Source organism: Ictidomys tridecemlineatus, chromosome 4 (genome assembly GCF_052094955.1).
Source record: "Ictidomys tridecemlineatus isolate mIctTri1 chromosome 4, mIctTri1.hap1, whole genome shotgun sequence".
Classification (NCBI taxonomy): domain Eukaryota; kingdom Metazoa; phylum Chordata; class Mammalia; order Rodentia; family Sciuridae; genus Ictidomys; species Ictidomys tridecemlineatus.
Window position 1 is genome coordinate 12,667,428 of NC_135480.1, and position 19,974 is coordinate 12,687,401.

A 19,974-nucleotide genomic window follows, 5' to 3' on the forward strand; every position below is an offset into this window, starting at 1 on the left:
TTTCAAACAACTCCCTCTTCAGTAGGGGTAAGACAGTATTCACAAGGTTACACTAACTTATCCTAACCCCAGTTCAGGGTCCACCTAATGCAAGAGCTAATTTCTCATTCTGCCATTCCCAGACACCAAGGCTCAATTTTTACAGCAGGAATCAACAATTTGTCCTGTACAAAGCATTCTGCTCCCAGGTGCAATTATGGGACAGATTTCTGCCTCCTTTCTTCCTTGCTCTCCCACTGACTGCTACCAGCTCCACTCATTTTTATCTGAAACATCCTTTTCCTTAGTTTACTCTTTACCTATTCTAGCACCTCATCACACACAGATTGGGGAAACTGGCAACAAACAGTGAATGCTCCCGAACACAAGAGTGTTTAGTGAAAGCAGACCTGACCCTCCTCCCCGAAGACAGCTCACCTTTTTCAGGAAAATATGCTCCCAATGGTGGAAGCCAAGATGATCACAAGGATAACACAGCAGATCATGATCATGATCTTCTTCTGCTCATCCAGACAAGGAAAGAAAAAGCACATGAGCAATGACATCACTGTGAAGGAGACAGTTCTGACTAAAGGAAGACGGGTGCCTCTGAACATGGAGGAGGGTACAAAGGGAAAAGGAGCAGCAGAAGGGAAGAGTGATGGATCTGGCTTCTGGAACCCGGAGTGTTCACAGAAAAACAGCAGGGTGCTCTGAACGAGTGAACAAATTCTTTTGTGGGAAGTACCTCAACTCTGAAACTCAAGTACAGTTACACCGCATTCTTTGGGAGTGAAGCTACTTTCAAAATATTGAACTTTCTAAACCATCAGAGTCCTAAAACCTCAACAAAAACCACCACATGGTGGCACCAGATCACCAAGTGTTTGCAGGGAGATAAGAGACAGAACTGTTTTGCAATCATTAGAAAGTCATTTATTTTTAAATTAGCAATAAAATAATCAAATTTACATTTTAAAAAAAATACAAAAACCCTTCATGTGTTGCATTCCAAACTTAAAGCCCCAGGCCTCAGTCTCAGATGACAGTAAAGGCCTGAGATTACAGCCAGTCTTCTAACATCATAGCCATGGGGAGAAGGGCATCCCGTGGCTCTGTTTGAGTGCTGGGTAGTGAGAAGTGAGGAGCCTTTGCACAGGAAGCTAATAGGCAGTGCCTGGATCAGGGTGCTTTCTCTGCCTTAGAAAGCATTACTGTCAAAGCTGAAATTCAGCTAGTACCCAAAATCAGGGAGACTGACAGGGATCTAAGGGGCTACCTACAGCTTAGCAGTCACTACACGAAAATTTCCTGGCTGTTGCTTTCTCTGTGACAAGAACTGAGGAAAACAAAGAACCTGTCAAGCTCATTCACCCAGTAGCAGGTAGTCTCAGGTCTCTCCCAACTAACTCCATCCAAGACAGGACATCCCATAGGTCATGTGGGTTGCTATAGGATGTTCTCAAGGAAAGCCTAGTGGAGGCAGCAGACAGGGAAAGGTGTCAAACCATTACACCTCTACCTGCTGCACAGAAACCAGAAATCAACTCAGTCCTCAGTCAATATCTCATTTGATTCTCCCAGTTCTCTTCTAGAAAACAACTTTGTTGATAACATAAGATGATCATAATTCTACAATGATTCATTTGCAGGTAAACAAATGCAACATATCTAATTTTTAGTCTAGTTCAAAAAAAATTTTTTTTTAATTTTTGAGGTCATAGATCTTTCTTTTCTAGTTTCCTATTTCCTGAGAAACAGACACATATATGTACATGCATCTCACATACACATTTTTAAAAATACACCTGAACACATGAGTGACTGAACACTCAGCCTCATGAAACCTTTTCAGAGTCTGAGACTCTAGCACCTTGTCCCCAGCCCAATTTTAAATCCCTAGTTAATTTTGGCCTCAGGGCAACAGCTTCACAAAGAGTCACTCCAAAGGTGAAAAGCCAGTTTCCAAAATTCATAGGGAAACAAATATTTGAAATCCTCAGCCTTTGAAAATGGCAACCTCAGATGACTATCATCCTGGTCCCTCTTTGAGTAACCATGAGAACACAACCTAAAGACAGACCAAATAGCCCCCAGGTCGATCTTAATTTGAAGTTGAATTTCAAGCAAGTCAACTTTTTGGACCAAAATGGCATCTGCCAGTCACTCATGTTTTCAGGACCCACAGGACTGGCATCCTGCCACGCAGAAGTCCCCCATCAAAACCCTATTGTTGCCAAATTTAGAAGAATCCATCTGCTTTGTTAAAGATACTCCCCTAGAAAAATACACTGTAATTTCTGGGAGTATACTCCATGAGGTAGAAGATGCAGCACCTTGGGATAGTCTCACATGGGATTTCCAAGGTGCAAGGCATAATTTGACACACCACAGGAGGGAAAAAGCTGGGTCAGTTCATATGGTCCAGGAGGAAAGGTACTTCAGTTGCTGGGGCAGGAGTTGGTTTTGAGGAGAACTTGGGGGTTGCATCAGGTAGGTTAGATTCCTCCAGGGCTAGATTGATTGCTGAGTCAGGTCCAAGGATGGTTACAAGGAAACAAAGGAACGGGTTCCCTTTGCTCTCAGGAAGGCCATTCAGACTCCATTCCCATCTGAAGATAAAAGTGGTCCCACCAGGCTGGAGTGAAATCAGGTTCTAAGAGAGGCGGGGAGAGGAGCTGATCAGCATACCACGTGAGGAGGAGGAGCAACAGGAGAAACCACTCACAACCCTTGAAGGTGCAATGATCAGAAGCAACTGCAAAAGAATATAACAAATACAAAAAAAGAAAGCCAACCAACAAACCCAGATAGGGCCTGGGATTAAATATTCCACTGCAAAAGAACAAAGATCCCAACTAAGGGAGCAACAGAAAGCAAATTCTGTGGGCCTTGTATAAGTCTGTGTGAGAGAGACAGGCTGTCACAACATTGGGAAGACTTGGGTGGGGGCAATCACTGCTGGCTAAAAACATCAGTTCTCTGGCTCTCCTCTTGAATACTAGGTTCCAGAGCCTTCTGGTACTCAAATCTCTATGCCCTTTAGAAAGCAGAAGGGCAAAATGAAAAGAATATGGGAAAGTTTGAATGTCATATTACGACCGCTCCACCTTATAATCTACATAAGCTTGGCCAATTTCTTAACTTCTGAGCTTCAAAGAGTTTCCTCATCTAAACTGGGGACATTGATAGTATCTTAGAGCTATAGCTGATGTATGTCCAGGGAGCATAGTCCCAGCTTGCCTTCACTTCCTCCTATTCAGAGACCTCGTCCCCTCAGGTGGCAAGGATGAGGGTGTCCAAACCTAGGTAACGTAAGTGTTGACTTTGTTAGGGAATATGGAATGAACCATGAGGAGCAACTTTTCAGGAAATTATCATCTTATAGAAGGGGTTAGTCAACTAGAAACAATGTATTAGACTCCTATCCATGAGGAGTCACCTCAAAAATGATTCATTTACATTCAGGACTCCTGGAAATGGGCATGAATTTGCAAGGGGCACCTGAATTTGGAAGGCATCTATCAACCAAGGATATGGGAAGATAGCTATCACACCTTTTAAAAAAAAAAAAAATCTTTTCCAATGAGATAGTTAAGATTCAGGACAAAACTCAATATCTTTACAGTCAAAAAGCTATCAAGGACTACATGGCAAATGTCAGAAAAAAGGAAAAAAAAAACACCAATAATTAAGTGCCTCTGAGAAGCCGGTCACCTACCTACTGTTTCTCTCTCAAGAAGAGGTACGTGTTTAGTGATATGATTAATAATCTAACTTTCAGACCTGCTTGTCTGAAAGGGAGTACAAAAACACAAAGGGGCAGCTCTGGGTCTCAATAAGGACATTTTCAAGTCTGAAAAAATGTTTCTCTCTATTACCTCAGAAACTCAACTTCTGTGAATTTACAATGTGGAAGAAATAAAAAAGGGGGAAATGTTACATAAGGTTAGTCACATTGTGTTATAACAAAAATATCAAACTCCAATGTTGAGAAAGTGTTAACTATTTGAAAGCATATCCACAATCTCATGTTGAAGATTAGATTTACAAAGAGATTTGTGTGTGGAATGATCCTTATGATTTTGTCACTGGGCACAAATAATAGATAATATAGTTTGAACTGTATAAAACTGAGTATGTGTGTGAACATGCCACAAGGTTACTAACAATAACGTTAAAGCTATTTTCATTTCTTCTACACTTTATAAGCTTTTAAAAAAACTACACCTGCTACATTTTATTCAGGAAAAAAAATCTTAAAAGTCAGAGTCTTCATAACCAGATCATTCTGTCATGCTAATTGCTACTTAATGATCAGCCCTATCTTTTAAAAACAAATTTTTAAGAAAATTAATAGCACTGATTTTAAAGTCACTCTGAAAAATTCTCTAGACTTTGTAGACAATGATAAATAGCTACCTTATTTTACAAAGACAAAGTAAAATGTAGTAAAGAATAAAGAACTCCCTAGGTCCACTATTAGCTGTGTGAACTTAGTGCTGTTCAACTTTACTTCTCTTTAAGACTCAATTTCTCTAAAATGTGCACATTAGCACTACCTATCCCATGAGAGTATCCATGGACAAGTTGTGTAGTATATTGTTTGCCACAACTCAGTACTTGGGAAATGTTAGCTATAACCTCATTCAGCCACAAAACAAAACTACAGGATCCAAACCCCAATACAAAGCTTCATTCACAGTGATGAGGATATAGAAAGCAAAGCCCAAGAGCTGTGTAGGAATTCAGTAGGAATTCAGAAGACAGACCCCAGATCCAAGACACAGACTCCCTCACATCCACCTGCGTGTCAATGGGATGCTCAAGTATGCCAGGAGACACTCAGAGAAAACAGAAGACAGGGACAGTTTAAAGAACAGGAACAAAAGGAGACCTGACCCATCTAATGCAGCCAGATCTGAGAAGAGAATTTTAAGGAGATGAAAGTATCCACAGGCTACCAAAAGTTTTAGAAAATTCATTATGCCCAAGGACAGTCATTAGAGGAAGGAAGAGGAATGTGAAGTCCCAGGCCAGTTTCCTCATGGGAAGCCAGTTCAGAGTCCCTGAGAACCACGCCTTTACTTACATTTCAGTGCAGCAGCCCCGCAGGCCACTCATTACAGCCCAACGGAAAGTCCAATAATCAATGCTAAAATGCCCAGCAACACAACTACTATCACAATGATAATTATCAATTTCTGGAGAAGGGAATAAGACAAACAAAAACAAATCATTATTACAGGGGAAAAAAGCAATTCATCTAAAACCCAACCCCTCTCATCTCTGAAAGAAAGCATCTATCTTATCAATCCAAATAATCAGCTTACATCTCAGTAACACAGCCTTTGGGACAGGAGTCCCCTGTGTTTCTCCTTTGCTAGCAAAGCAATAAATCTTCTTTTTCCTTTTAAAAAAGAAGAAAGAAAGAAAGAAGAAGCAGCAGCTTACAACTCTATATAAGGATATCAGTTAGGATATTTCATAGTTCTTAAATTACTTCTAGACTAACAATGCCAGCAGATGGAAATATGGAGCTTGTATTAGCTCTCAGTTCACACTACACTCTTGTAAATGTGGACAAATGTAGTAAGAGACACCACTATGGGGTCTCCAAGTAGCAATTATCCAAGACATAAAGTGACTAAGCATTCCTTTTCAAGAAGGAGTATAAAAACATTTTTATAGAGTCCTAATTTTTCTTTTTTAATACTAGGGATTGAACTAGGGGCATTCAACCACTAAGTCACATCCCCAGCCATATTTTGTATTTTATCTAGAGTCAGGGTCTCACTGAGCTGCTCAGTGCCTCACCACTGCTGAGGCTGGCTTTGAACTCGAGATCCTCCTGCCTCAGCCTCCAGAGCCACTGGGATTACAGGCATGTGCCACCACACCTGGCTTAATCCTAATTTCTAACTTCTTTTCATCTGTCCCCTAAAGTCCACCTCTACCTATCAGACCCAGTATACTGAATGGATTCACCTCATAAAATAACTTCCAGCTCCCTAAGTACCAGCATAAGCAATAGATGCAGTTGGAAGAAAAGGCATTGAAGAACAAAAATATCAGAGCCCATGAGAAATAAAATTAGTAAATGGAAGAAGCTCCCAAAACTGGATACCCACACTCAATGAGTAGAGCATCTTAGAAGTCCTTGAGCAGCCAAGGACCAGAAGAGTAGGCAAACACCAAGGTTTAGAGGAAAAAGCATGATTGGGATCTGAATCTGAGTCCCAGCTCCTGTATTTACTAGATGACCTGAAGCCAGTTACTTAACTTCTGGCCCTCAATTGTTTCATCTAAAAGTAGAAAAAACAGACGCCTCCATAGCTATGAGATATGTACGTAGCAATTAGCACAGTGCAAGGTATGAGACAGAGAAAAAGAAAAGTGGGCCAGGCTTGGGCTACTGGAGTGGAAGACAATGAAAAGAAAGAGTCGGAAGAACAGAAGAGGCAAGTGTAGTGTCTGAAAGGTTCATGAGCTACATCCAGGACAGGACTAGCAGCAAGACCTGGACCATGCATCTGTCCTGCAGAGCTGCCTGCTGAGCATGTTCTTGGGTAGAGAGCACTTGAGCCAGATCCATGCAAGGCACACTAGGAAGGAAGGGTGAGCAGCTAGTCTCTAGGAATGGCTGAGGGAAGGAGGGTACGATGAGGCAAGGACAGAGCTCAAAGGCATGGGCTCAGAGACACAGGTGGGGGTGACCAGAGAGGAGAGGCAAGTACCACCAGCAGAGGATAAGGCGCTCACCCTCCGAGCTTCACTTTGATACTTGACAGCCTTTTTGGTATCTGCCACGGCCCGCTCCACAAAGCCCACTGATTGGTCCATGTTGTTCTCAATCCGGTCAATCATGGTTCCCTTTCCCCAGGTGCAAGAGGAGGCAGCAGCAGAAACAGAGACAGGAGGAGGGAAGAGAGAAAGAGCAAGAGACAGCGAACAAAATGGACCCTTCTCTGAAGGTAGCAGGAGAATCTCACCTTTCGGGCCTGACCCTGATATTTCACAGCTCTTTTAGTTTCATCTCGTGCCTTCTCCACATGGTCCACTGTGTGCATGACATTCAACTCTATGTTATCTAACATCTCGCCCTGCAGAGAATAGACACTAGTCACACCCAGTTAATCTATCCAGAACAGCCCTAGCCACTCAGAACCTTTAGGGAAGAGGAGCGTCGAGAAAACTTGCAACTCCACCTTCTGTATGTCACAACTTCACATTCCCCATGTGACTACCTGTACTTCGCAGCCTTGATGGGGGTCACTCATTCAAGGGACGTTCATTGAACTACTTCTGTATAACCAGCACTGTGCTGGACATGTGCAGCAGACTGTTTAGATGCCTGTTAACTACATATGAATATACTCTGGAGGGATCCCTCACACTTCCCCCCCCCCTCTAAATTAAGTATATGGGGAGGAGCTATATATCTCATGTTTTCAGAGTATCACCAGGGTACTGGCCTCTTCCTGGTCATTCAAACCTGAAAATTCATTCAGCACACACTGACCTTGCTCAATATTGTAGAGTAGTGCCTGGTACACAGTAGGTATGCAATAAGTATAAGGTTGGAAACATTTGCTTTCTCCAAGAGAAATCCCCAGGTCCCTAAGGTCAGACATCGGGTTTACCCAAGCTGTTTGGGTATATCTTCTTTCCTAGATGGTTGTTTCATAATAAGATTCTCAAATGTTGCCCAACTATTACTTCCTGACATGGATGTTTGGCCATTCTGGTTAATTCCTGTGTGTCTGAGAATGGAAATTACTCTCATTTCCCCAGGACTTCCTCAGTGTAACCCCATCACGTTTGGCCCACTGTGAACAGAGCAAGGCACTTACCATCACTTGACTCTCAAACCCGTTCCTCGGCAAGGCAGTGTGGGGTGAAAAAAGAAAGTGGGGAGGAAGGGACTTGAGAAATGGTCTCAAAACCAGAAGGAGGGGGGGGCAGAATCAGGCCCAGAGCAGAGAACTGATGTCAGAAATAGCTAGACACACTCAGGCTTCACCTAGGTTTTGCATTGTCTTCCTAGGAAGCAGTCTCCAATCCTATCCAGGTGGCAGAGCATCTAGAAATTCCTGGTAAACGTGTCACAGCACTATGACCCTGTGGCATATATATCTGTGTCCTAAGAGTTCGGGACCATCTGGTGCTGTGACGCTAACCCCACATGCAGGTAATACAGAATTCAATCCTCAGCACCCTACCAAACTCAGCACCCTGAGTTTTCCAAGATTTTCTGTTCTTATTCTTTTACTATTTTTTCCCTTATGTTTGTTCTTGTTCCTTAACAAAAAATTGCCAAATTTTCAGAAAAACACAGGTGAAAAAAAAAGAATAAAAATCCTCTTTAAGTTTCACTAAATTGTCACTGTTAACTGGATAAAAGAACACATTTTCAACGTCATTAGTCTCACATGAAGAGACTGTTTAAGCCATCACCAAGAAGCCCTATCTCTAATTTGAAAAAAAGAAGAAAGAGGGGCTGGGGTTGTGGCCCAGCGGTAGAGCACTCGCTTCGCACGTGTGAGACTATGGGTTCAATCCTCAGCACCACATAAAAATAAATAAGTGAAATACAGGTATTGTGTCCAACTACAACTGAAAAAAAAATTTTTTTTAAAATCCTGAGGCTGGGTGAACTAGGCATTTGATATAGCACATCAGACTCTGTGTCAGCTAGCAATGACTGTGAAGTCAAGTAATGGGCAAGAAAGACAAGGCTGAGGCCGCCCAAGGTGCCAGCATTTGATGAGAATGCGCACCTCCTTGAGCTATGGAATTCTGCCCCTGGTTCACCCTTCCTCACCTGACTTCCACTACGCCTTTCCTCCGCTGTTCTCAGGGGAACCTGAGCTTTCCTCTCCTCCGTCCCTGCCAGTTACCTGGTTCTCCACCAGCATGGCGATGTCCATAAACATGTCATGAAGTTCTTTAATGCTGCTCTCCAGCCTTACAATGTCCTTATGCCGACCCTCGATCTCACTGAGGGCTTGCTTGGAAATCTGCGAGTCGATGATCTGCAACAGGCCACACAGACAGGCCATCAGCCTCCCCTGCAATCAAGGCTGCCCCTGCAGCTGCCCTCATACACACCCAGGTGGGCTCCTCACATCCCCTATGTCCCTGCAACTGCAGCGTATCCTGTGTTTGCTAGACCAGGTGAAGCTTTCCAGGCCACATGACTCACCCCAGAAGTGAAGATGGCAGGGTTGCCACTCTCTAGCATCTCCTCCAGCTCCTCATCCGTTGTCTTTTTGCCAGCTTTATAACAAAAGAAGTAGAGCATCAATTTCAAGATCAAAGCACAACTCCATTTTTAAATTTTCCTGAAAATTAGGAATCTGGTTGCTTCATTCTAAAGACCAGGGTCTCTACAACACTGCCCCCAAAGCCTCGCGATTTTTTCTTCTGATTCCGCCCCTCATCCAATCCATCCATAACAGAAATGGCAGCTCCTTTCCTAAAGTACAGATCATGGTGCTCACATCACTTCCCAGTTCGGGCTGTGTACTAACCTCATGCTCTACACTACAGACTACAAGGCCTTCCTTACAATGTACAGTTCACGGGAAGCCTTCCCTTGACCATCTTAACCTTACACTGCCACTCCAAACACACCCTTTTTCCCAGACCCCCGATGGCCTACGACCTAAACACATGCATGCCTGTTCATACAGTTCATCCCACTTGAAGCACACTCACCCTGCAGGGCCCTGACTTCCATATCACAAGTTCCTAAAGGGCACAGCTTTATGCATGTCCTTATTCCTCACGGCAACCTGCACCACGCTCTTATTTCACAAATGTGCTTTGATACTTGACAGCAAAAACGAGGGGAAGCAGGTGCTTCCCCTCTAGGATGAAAAAGTGCTGGACTCCACAGGGATAAAATGACTTGGACCTGACAACCATGTGCCACCTTTCCCAAGATGCAGGATGTGCCAATGCTGTAACATCTGCTCTGAGATTGGGCACAAAATATCTAGCAGAAGCCACAAGCAGGGGTGCTTGCTGCTTGTTCTCCTACAGTGTCACAACTTGGAATGGACAATCACATAGTAGGAAAAGAGGGAGGAGGGTCACACGCCAAACCTTAAACACATACTAATTTCAAGCTGCCGCTGGATTCGCCCTTTGCTGCGTTCACGAAAGTCCACCTGAGCCTCGTTGTACTTGGTCATCACCTCCACAAACTTCCGAGAGAGGACGGAGTGCTGTGGGAACAATGTTAGATGAGTATGTCCCCAGGAAGTGAGGGAGGGAAAAGATGCACAATTGCTACAGAGTTTCTTCCCTTCCCCACCCCACCCTCCACAGCCTCGTCTACAGCAGCACTAGGCGGGACTCAAAAGACCAAGTACGATACTTTTTTACTTCCTAGCTTGGATCACTGGGTAAGTCTACTGCTATTCCAAAGCATGGCTGCAGTATCCGTCTACCCTCCTGACCTCACATGGTAATTAAGAGGTAAAAGGAATCCTGGGAATCCTGGAGCCCTACAACTACCTGGATTAGCAGAAGTTTTCTGGCACACCCGACTTGTTTTCTAAAGCTTTCAGCCTCCCTTCCCACAAGTCATGCTACCGAAGATCCTGGAGTTCTTACTTTAACTTGTCACCCCCAACTTTCTTTACTTATTGGTAGATACATTCTCTAGTATCCCTGGATGCTTCAGCTCAAACCTTCATAATAACTTTTACTCCTTGCCTACCTCTCAGAAATAAGCCTTATTTGTTTGCCTTTGCAAAATCACCATTATCTCTATTTTATCCAAATCCACTACCACCAGGCAAATTCACTGTAAAACTGACTAGAGATTCACCAGCCTCTTGCTCTTCCTCACTTGTTTCCAGCTGGATACTTGTTCCACCGCCACTTGAATGTCATGCAGCTCCTGAAGGATACAGATGATCCCCAAAGTTCCTGGCTCCAAACTGAACTAATGACTAACAGTCTTTTCAAAAAAGACCTCAGTTTCTTTGCCTGTGAAACAAGGAGGCACTAACATTGCTTTGAGGAGTCTTGGGAAGTTCTTAAGGCCCCCCTGAGAGAAGGAGAGTGTGAGAAAAGGGCCCAAAGGGGCTGGACTCTAGCCATGACCCCTGCTTCAACCTGGATAGTTCGACTTTAGCAGTTTTTCATATCGAGTTCCAAATAAGAATTGTAATTTTTGTTTAAAAAGACTCCACAGCTTAAGAAAAAGAAAGAAAATAAGAATTGGAGAAGATGATTGTCAGATCAGGGACAACTTTACCTGAGATTTCCGAATCCGAAGGTCTGCTGATGAGCGGACTTCATCTTCTTCAATATGCCTCTCCATGCCTGGAATGAGAAGGTGGTCATTCCGGCAATGCATCTCCTCTTCCTTCTAAGAAACATACCTCCCCCCCCCGCCCCCCACCGTGCTCACACACAACACCCATGAAGGGGGAACGACAGGGAGGAGTAATCCTCAAGGTCAGCTCATGTGAGCCACAGATCTGCTTTCTTTAGCCTTTACCACACAATACCAGGTCTGAGTCTTGGTCACCAAGAGTCTAGCTCAAATCCTTGCCCTGCTGCTGACCAGCTCTGTGACTTTGGGAAAGTCACTTATACTCTCTTATGTTTTATTCTCTTGTTTATAAAATAACACAAATGCCAATACTAGTTGAGTACCCCTAACCTGAAATGCTTAGGAGCAGAAATGTTTTGGATTTCAGATTTTTTGGATTTTGGAATATTTGCCTGCACACAATGAGATATCTAGGGGTTAGGGTACAAAATTCTTTTCTCTCTTATACACCTTATAAACACAGCCTAAAGGGTTTCTCGTCATATTTTTAGTGCATCTGTTTTTGGACTGGGATCCTTCACATAAAGTCAGGTGTAGAATTTCTTACTTGGGTCATATCAGTGCTCAAAATGTTTCAGATTTTAGAGCATTCTGGGTTTTGAATTTTCAAATTAGGGAAGCTCAACTTATACATTCCTCACAGTACCAACGTGAAGGCTAAATGAGAATGCACATAAAGTGCTTATTAGCACAGCGGTAGCCACACTATCATTATTATTATTGGAAGCTGCTTCCAGCAACCCCCTTTCCACACCCATTACAATAGTTACCGTAATTTATTTGGGGGAAAGAAATGACAAGCTAGGCTCAGTGATTCTGCTTTCTCATCTGAGCAACTGCACATACTCACCAAGTTCTTTGAGCAAGCATACAGACTGCAGCCATGGAACTATGGAAACCCTTTGTTCCCCAAAATAATTGAATCTATGCTCTGAAATAGGTGGTGGGCAGCAATGGAAGGTGCCCACCAAGAAACATCTGTGGACTGAATAAATCCTGTGTGTATGTATGTCTAAAATTACTACTCCAATGTTGGCTGGTGCTGGGGAAACAGAACCAATAAGAATACACCCATGGACTGAGCAAAAGGACCAGGCCAGTAGCTGAAGCACATTCCAGCTCCCATCTCCTAACTTCAATTCTGGACTCTTTCAACTACAGTCAGGATTCAAGAGAAGGGGACTTTCTAGGGCTGCCATAGGTCACTCCAGGGACAGTGCCCAAACCATAAGTCACTTCATCCAGGTGACTGTCAGTTCAGAGGAGGTACATGCAGGGAGCTGAGTGGATGGTGGCAGGGGTCAGCTTGTTCCCCTGTTCCCTTCTTACTCTTTAGTTTGTTCCGGACATTGTTGGCCCTTTTCTTGATCTCGGCTGTGAGCTGCTCAAGGTCATCCTTGGTTTCTGAGTAAACAGAGGAGGTAGAAGCCATTAGAAAAGGAAGGACTAACTTCTTTTACAACCATCAGCAAAGGGTGTGGGAGCTTAGGCACCCACTGCTCTCAACAGTATTATCCTAGTGTGCTTCCCAGAATCTATCATTAGAATCAGAAAGCTTATTTTTAGAAAGCATTTTCAGGCTGGATGTATAGCTCAATGCTAGATCCTGTGCATGAAGCCCTGGGTTCGATCCCTTGCAACCCCCCAAATTAATATTTGATTAAAATAAAAGGCATTCTCCAGTTACTATTTCCCAGATGTACAGAGAAAATACCCAGGGTTTAAGCCCCAGAATCTGCTTTTTCAACAAACCTCCCCAAGTCAGTTTTGAGAACTTTTCTTTTAGAGGAAACCACCTGGTTTATGATGAGGGCTTAATCTCACAGGAGAGGAGAGAATTCTGTGGGAATTCTAGGTGAAAGAGATATCAGTCAAGGTTCATCAACTTAGAATGAAGCAAGTATTTTTGATATACCTACTCCATGCCCAGGACTATCCTGGATGTTAGCTATAACCATACATTCAAAAACCATCCTTAGCACCCCTCTACAAGCTTGGAATGGGGCTAGAAACTAAGGAATCAGAAAGAAGATGTAGAATCCGCCTCCAAGGTGCTTGAAGTCTAGAGAGAGGTGGGAGCAAAATAAACTAACAGCCCTTTCATACAGTTTGGAGTAGGCTGGAGTTCTGACGAGGTGGTTATAAAGGGCTCCCTGGCACAGCTAGGGATTGATAGGGATCTAGGAAAGTTTCTAAAGATGAGGAAAGTAGGACAGAGTCTCAAAGAAGGACTAAGGGTTAACCGGGTAGTGAAGGTGATTGGCATTGGAGCCCCAAGGAGCAGGCACAATATGCAAGAGGGAATAACAAATATTTAGAGAACAGAATTTAGTCTGACTAAAGTATAAGTAACATGGGAACATGCAGAGTGGGAGAAAAGGAGGAGAGGAGGGCAGGAACCCGACCCACACGACTCGCATATGCTCTGCTAAAATGTTCCAACTTTAATCTTGAGGTAATAGCCATTGAAAAAAAGTAGAGTGAAATGACAGAATTGCGCTTGCCCCTGTTCTTAAGGAACAGGAAATGGAGCCCTAAATTTTACTCTCAAAATGTATTCCCCCTACTATTACGAGGAGCAAAGGTTTACCTCTGTGGTGGTTAAAAAAAAAAAAAAGCTTAGGAACAGGAGTCCTGTGAAACTGAACCCTATGTGACCACTCGTGGGAAAGGTGGACTTGATCTGGTGGGATTGAGAAAGGGGGCTGGGAAAAGCATTTCAGGTGGAGGAAACAGTATAGAAGGCAGAGAGGGGGGACAGAGCATGGAGTATGTAGGCAGCAGTAGGAGTCACTGCCAGCCACAGGAGGGTCCAGCTGGGAAGCAGAGGAGAGACTGGGTAAGTGGTTCCAGAGGGACCATAAAGGGAAGAGTGGACGGCTGGGCAGTGAGAACTCAGATAAGGTAAAGAAATCAAAGAGGTGATACGATGTGGACATTATCCAGGGCGATGTGGACACCTCCCTGCTGTTCACAGAGGCCAGGAAAACAGGAATGCCTCTGCCCCCATGCAAAAGGTCACCACGGGGTGACTCAGCTGAGTAAACACTCACTTGGCTCTGGAATTGGTGCAGACAGAATGATACTGTAGAGCTTCTTTGCTTCCTCCACATGCTCTGAGATCTTGTCAATGTTGAGCCGAGTCTCCTCGATCTACAATCAGAAAGACAACAGCCTTCATCATCAAAGAGAAAGACGACATCCACGGCTGAGGGGAATGCTCAGCAGAGCTTCCTGGTGACACTGCCACCCGGTGGGCTTGGGGAAGGAGATGATGACTTCAAGTCTTAGCTGCCCGGTGAGCACCCTTTCCATAGAGAGATAAGCACCCTTTCCACAGAGAGAGAAACTAGTCTCAACAGAACGGTCATTAAAAATCCATCCTCCTTCTCCCTGAAAGGGAAGTGTTCACCCCTCTTGAATGGCATGGTTCAGGCCAGAGTCAAGAAGATCAGGAAAATCCATGAGAACATCAGACGGAAGATACCAGCAAACCTCCTCAGGCAGATCCCTCCTTAGCCCAAAAAGTGAGGACAGAAAAGGGTGGGGGTGGGGAGAAGAAAAGGAAGGAGCAAAAGGGCAAGGAAAATACTTTGAGAGAGAAGAAGAGGAAGAAAAAGACAGAAACAGATAAAGATAACAGATGGGGAGAGTGGGAGAGAAAGAGAATGAACAATGGTTGTCTCAGGAGACAGCAGAGGTTGTCCTGGGCACGGGTTCCAGTGAAAGATCTCAACCAGATTCCCACAGCTGATCAGGGCTCAGAAGCTAGAACCATGGACCATTTCTGTGCATGTTAAAGCTCTAGATTGTTCAACGGGGTGTCATGAAATATTTCCAGCAGCACGTCACTCCTGGACAGAACACCACCACCAGGCACCGCCGTGTGCACAGTAAGTGCTACCTTAGCTCCCTCCTCAAGGCACACAGCCCCTCTTCAGTGCAGGCAGATGTATAGAGAGCAGCACCCACAGGGTCTATCCACCTCATCCCTCAGCATGCAGCAGTCAACCAACAGAAAGCTTGTAAACTGACAGGCAGGAGGATCTTAACATCTGGATAACAACGAGAACAACTCCATGTACATGCAGCTCCCAGTGTCCCTTTCCTCCAGAAGATGATCTGCCCCTTTTTTAAAAACCTGATCACAGTTTTCCAAATTGGACAGAAAAGAGGAGAAATGTAACTTGAGCTCTAACCCTTAAAGTCATTCATATTTTTGCCACTGAAGCAAGGAGTATTCCCCTCCATGAATATGTTGGCTCTGATGTATCACAGTTTGACAACAGAATCACTTGCTTAAAGATGAATAAAATTTCAATGTAAGATCATCATAGTATAGATGTACATTTAGGTAGCTATCTAAATATTTGTGAAGACCTTTAACAGCTGACTAAATAACTTACAAGTCTGTATTAGTAGCATTATTCAAATGAGGAAACTAATGCTTAAAGAAGTTACAGGTGACACAGCTGGTGGTGGAGACAGCACCCAACAGTTCCCTCCAGGATCCATCTGGGATCTTTGTCCATTTGATCTCAGATCTTTTTTAATTCTCTACACTGTACTAGTAGAATCTCAAGCCTACTCAACTTTAAAAAGGGCCCGTGTTACCATCATGAATACTGGTGGTTTCTAAAGTTGTAATCACATCCAGAAATTTCCACCTGTTCTTCCTTTTTCTGTCACTCAAATGCAGGCTCCTCCTACAGCTCATAAAAATGGCACAAGTTTCCACTTCCATCACATGGATGTCTTGCAAAAGAAACTACACGGTACTCACGGGACTGAAAAAGACGTTTTTCTAGAACAAAATGCACTAACCAATTTAAAATTAGTTTAACAAACTTTTAGCAAATCACAATACCTTAGATTTTGCATGGCCAATGGACCAGTTATCTTACAAAATCTCTTCTGGAAAAATCACTTAATGAACTTAAGAGTGCCCTGGCCCAAACATTGGTCAATGGTTCAAAGCAAAGACAGGACTTGGGAAGTTGCTGGAATGAGTCTATAGGGCCTCAGGTTCAGAGTCACTTCAGGCTTGTGGAGACTGGATGGGAGATGCTCATCCAGCCCTATGGACAGGAGTGTTGGGTCCTGCATCCTCCGTCCTCTCCCTACGCACTGGACGTGCCAGGCCCCAGGAGCATACACTCCCACTCCCACACCACGCCCCCCCAGTCCTCACCCACTGCAGTGCTCTCTCTATCCTCATCAATTCACCATTTGGAAGCGTTTGATTTCACAGCGCTTTAGTGAGTTCACCAAGTAATCACAAACCTCTCTGGGTCTTCAGGATGTGACTAATCCCAGAGGAATTTTTTGTTGCTGTTGATTTTTTCCCCATGAACTGAGTGTCATTGTTTCTTCTTGGAAGTGCTGGTTTTTCTGAAAGATGACTTTCTGGGTATTTCACAGCAGCAGCTACATGTGATTTCCTTTTGTGCAGTTGCCAGATAACCAGAAAATTATGAGGAGAATGGGGGGAAAGGAGAGACCTAGTAGGAAATTGACAAGTGCCAGATCTAAAAGCCTAAGAGCTCTTTGTTTGGAGTTGAGCATGCTGACATTCCCTGCATGGTCATGTACTTATGAACTAAAATTGACTGAACACCCGCTTATCAAAAACAACTCTGGCCCTTCACAGTACTTCTGTGAGGTCACCATCACTATCTCCTTTTCATACACAAGAACTGAGGCTCAAAGAGGTAGAGAAACGTACTCCAGGTCGTGCTACAAAAACAGGCAAAACTAAGGTTTAAACCCAGCCATCTATTAGGTACCAAACCCTGTCTCGTGATTCAGGTAAGCCTGCAAGAACCATTATGGAAGGCTCCTCTTCTCTCCCCGGTCCATGTGCATTCCACCTACATCAGGTTAACATACATGTTCAACCTGTGTTTTGTGAGACTGGTTCAGCCACATTTCACAGAGATCATGTGCCTTATTTCTTTGTCCTGAAAACTTCATTACAGAGAACTTTTTACACAATGAGCTTTCAAGAAACACTGCTGATGGAGGGAACCAATCCAAAAGTGGGTTTGTTTGTTTGTTTTAATCACCATGTTTTGGTTTTTGATCACCATGCTACAGCTAATACATTTCCAATGCCTTCTGTCAGTAACATAGGATTTAAGAAAATAAGTCATCATCAAACAGATTAGATTCAAATTTTGGCTCCGTCTTTCAGCATTTTTATGACCTTGACCACGCTTAGGTCAAATTCTTAACACAAAATACACTCCCACTCCCACACCATGCTCAATAAATGTTAGATGATGACTAATATAATATAAAAGTTGCCAGCAATTTCCGTATATTTACTATATGCCAGCCACAAGCATGTCTCGTTTAATCCTTTTGACAATCGTAATGTTAACATAGCAATGATGTCATCGATAGCCACTCAAGGAAATCTAAAGCAGCAAGTCAAATCACTTGTTGGGTGTTGCCAATTATAATAACCATATTATACTAACCACTATCATCTAGCTAAAAGGAAGTACTTATTTTGAAGGCATGGATGGCCTTTCTCTGGACTTAATTAACCAGCAGGATCCAGGTAGGCAATGAAAAGCAGAGGAAATGCTGCTTTGGAAACTAGCAGGTTGCCTTGGTGGAAGATGAAGCAAAAAGCTTTGTTTCTGGTCCCAGAATTAGTCTCTACTTCCCCTAAATGCCCCTGTATCTTGTAACTTTGATGGTAGGTATTAATTCATGCATTTTTATGTACTGAAAATTTAACTTTGTACCCATTCTAAGGTGACAAAAGTAGCATGGCTATAGTCAAATAAATGATCCCTCCTTTTTACAATTCATACACCTTTACTTTTCCTCAAAAATAATGGCATAAGCCAGGTGCAGTGACGCACACCTGTAATCCCGGAGGCTTGGGAGGCCGAGGCATGAGGATGTCAAGTTCAAAGCCAGCCTCAGCAATGTGAGGCACTAAGCAACTCATTGAGACCCTGTCTCTGAATGAAATACAAAACAGCACTGTGGATGTGGCTCAGTGGTCGAGTGCTCCTGATTTCAATCCCTGGTATCAAAAATAAAAGACATAATCCAAAACAATCCTTATATTTGAGCTTCTCAGTCAAGTCCTCTGGATTTGTTAAGTTTGATTGACTGACTGATTTTTGGTACTGGGGACTGAACCATGGGGTGCTCTTCAACTTAGCTCCATGCCCAGCCCTTTCTTCCATTTTATTTTGAGACAGGGTCTTGCTAAATTGTCCAAGCTGGGCTTGAACTTATGATCCTCATGCCTCAGCCTCCGGACAGCTGGGGTTACAGGGTGCACAACCACGCCCGGCCTTGCTTCTTTGCTTTAGAAAACAAACACTGTTAAGAAGGGACGGAGAAGTCACCTTAGTCAAACAAGCAACAAACAGTCAAGTCCCAAGGGGGTTTTATAAAGATTGGGACTAGTGTTTCAACTTGGTTTTTTTATGAATGAAAAGAAAAGAATGATCTCAGAGTTATATTGACCAGCAAAAACAAGTTTTCTTAGACCATAATCTCAAATTAAGTATATCTGGGGTTTGCGTTACTCAAAATTCAGTCAGGAAAACAAAAACCTATGTAATTATTTGAGCCAAAATAATACAGGGAGTTTTTTACACTGGGAACAAAGGCTAAAAAAGCCCAACAGAGGATGGTGAGGCACTCTGAAAACAAGCAGCAACAGCTGGAGGCACAAAGACGGGGGCCACGAGAGCCTGACCTTGGTGGAGTCCACCAGAACTGGGGCCATGGAGGCAGAGTCTGGGGAGAAGACACAGCCAGCACTTCCCAGTCCAACCTATTAGTATTCCTATAACAAAAATGCCCTAGACTTGACGACTTCTACACAAGCACACATTTCTCATAGTTCTGGAGGCTGGGAAGTCCTAAATCAAAATATGAACAACGGGGTGAGCACAAATATTCATTCCCTAGCACTGCCCTCGGTCGAACATACCAAGAGCAAGTTGGTGAAGGAACCTGCAAAACATAATTCTCTGCAACAGAGAACAGAGCACAGGAAGGGTGGGTGATAGGCCTGAGAGCACACAGGCAAATGACTGGCCAGGGCTTCCTGCCTGACTAGAGAAAGAGACCAGAAACGAAGAGCGTGCCAGCTTGCCTCGTTGGTCCCTATTGTCCAAATATCCTATTTAAAATGCTAAAAATATTTAACCTGCTGAGTGTGATCTAATGCTTAGATTTCTTATTCCAACCACTTGGAGATTCTTAGTTCTAACAAAAATCAAGCTTACTAGCAAATCCCTATGTTTCAAGACTGGTCACCTGGCAGATCCTCTAGCGAGGCATTGCCCCAGTCCCCCACCCCACCTTGGACCCCCCTCTAGGCTCTGTAGCACTTTGCCCACCCTCTCTAATCCTGACTTGGACCTCCTCCAGAGCTGGGACGTTGGGTTTCTCATCTTTGACTACTTGATATCCACCACTGTGTCTGTCAAGCATGGATGTCACTCAGTAGATGTCTGTTGAATAAATAAATAAACATAAGCAACCTCAAGAGACAAACATGCTATATATACTCCTGTAAAACAGTCTCCAATTTTTTTAAGTGCACCTATTTTGGATTCACTGTTTCTTATACAAACACACACACACACACACACACACACACA

The 19,974-nt window shown here is 43.6% G+C and overlaps 1 protein-coding gene across 10 annotated transcripts in view; it reads right to left on the reverse strand.

The window, feature by feature from the left end:
• Positions 1-19,974, reverse strand: part of Stx3 (syntaxin 3) — a 42,650-nt gene that overhangs the window by 1,750 nt on the left and 20,926 nt on the right. For 2 of the 10 annotated variants that reach the window (XM_078045957.1, XM_078045955.1), the window contains exons 3-10: positions 14,386-14,485; positions 12,662-12,736; positions 11,252-11,319; positions 10,103-10,211; positions 9,185-9,258; positions 8,880-9,014; positions 6,742-6,852; positions 893-2,635 (exon numbers count right to left, since the gene is read on the reverse strand). In XM_078045957.1, the coding sequence (XP_077902083.1) occupies positions 2,390-2,635; positions 6,742-6,852; positions 8,880-9,014; positions 9,185-9,258; positions 10,103-10,211; positions 11,252-11,319; positions 12,662-12,736; positions 14,386-14,485 (918 nt within the window). In that variant the 3' untranslated portion in view covers positions 893-2,389. Of the gene's footprint in view, positions 1-417; positions 501-892; positions 2,738-5,071; positions 5,184-6,741; positions 6,853-6,971; positions 7,083-7,832; positions 9,015-9,184; positions 9,259-10,102; positions 10,212-11,251; positions 11,320-12,661; positions 12,737-14,385; positions 14,486-19,974 lie in introns of those variants that run through there. The other 8 variants (XM_021730616.3, XM_078045958.1, XM_021730617.2 and 5 more) reach the window with 8 other exon arrangements.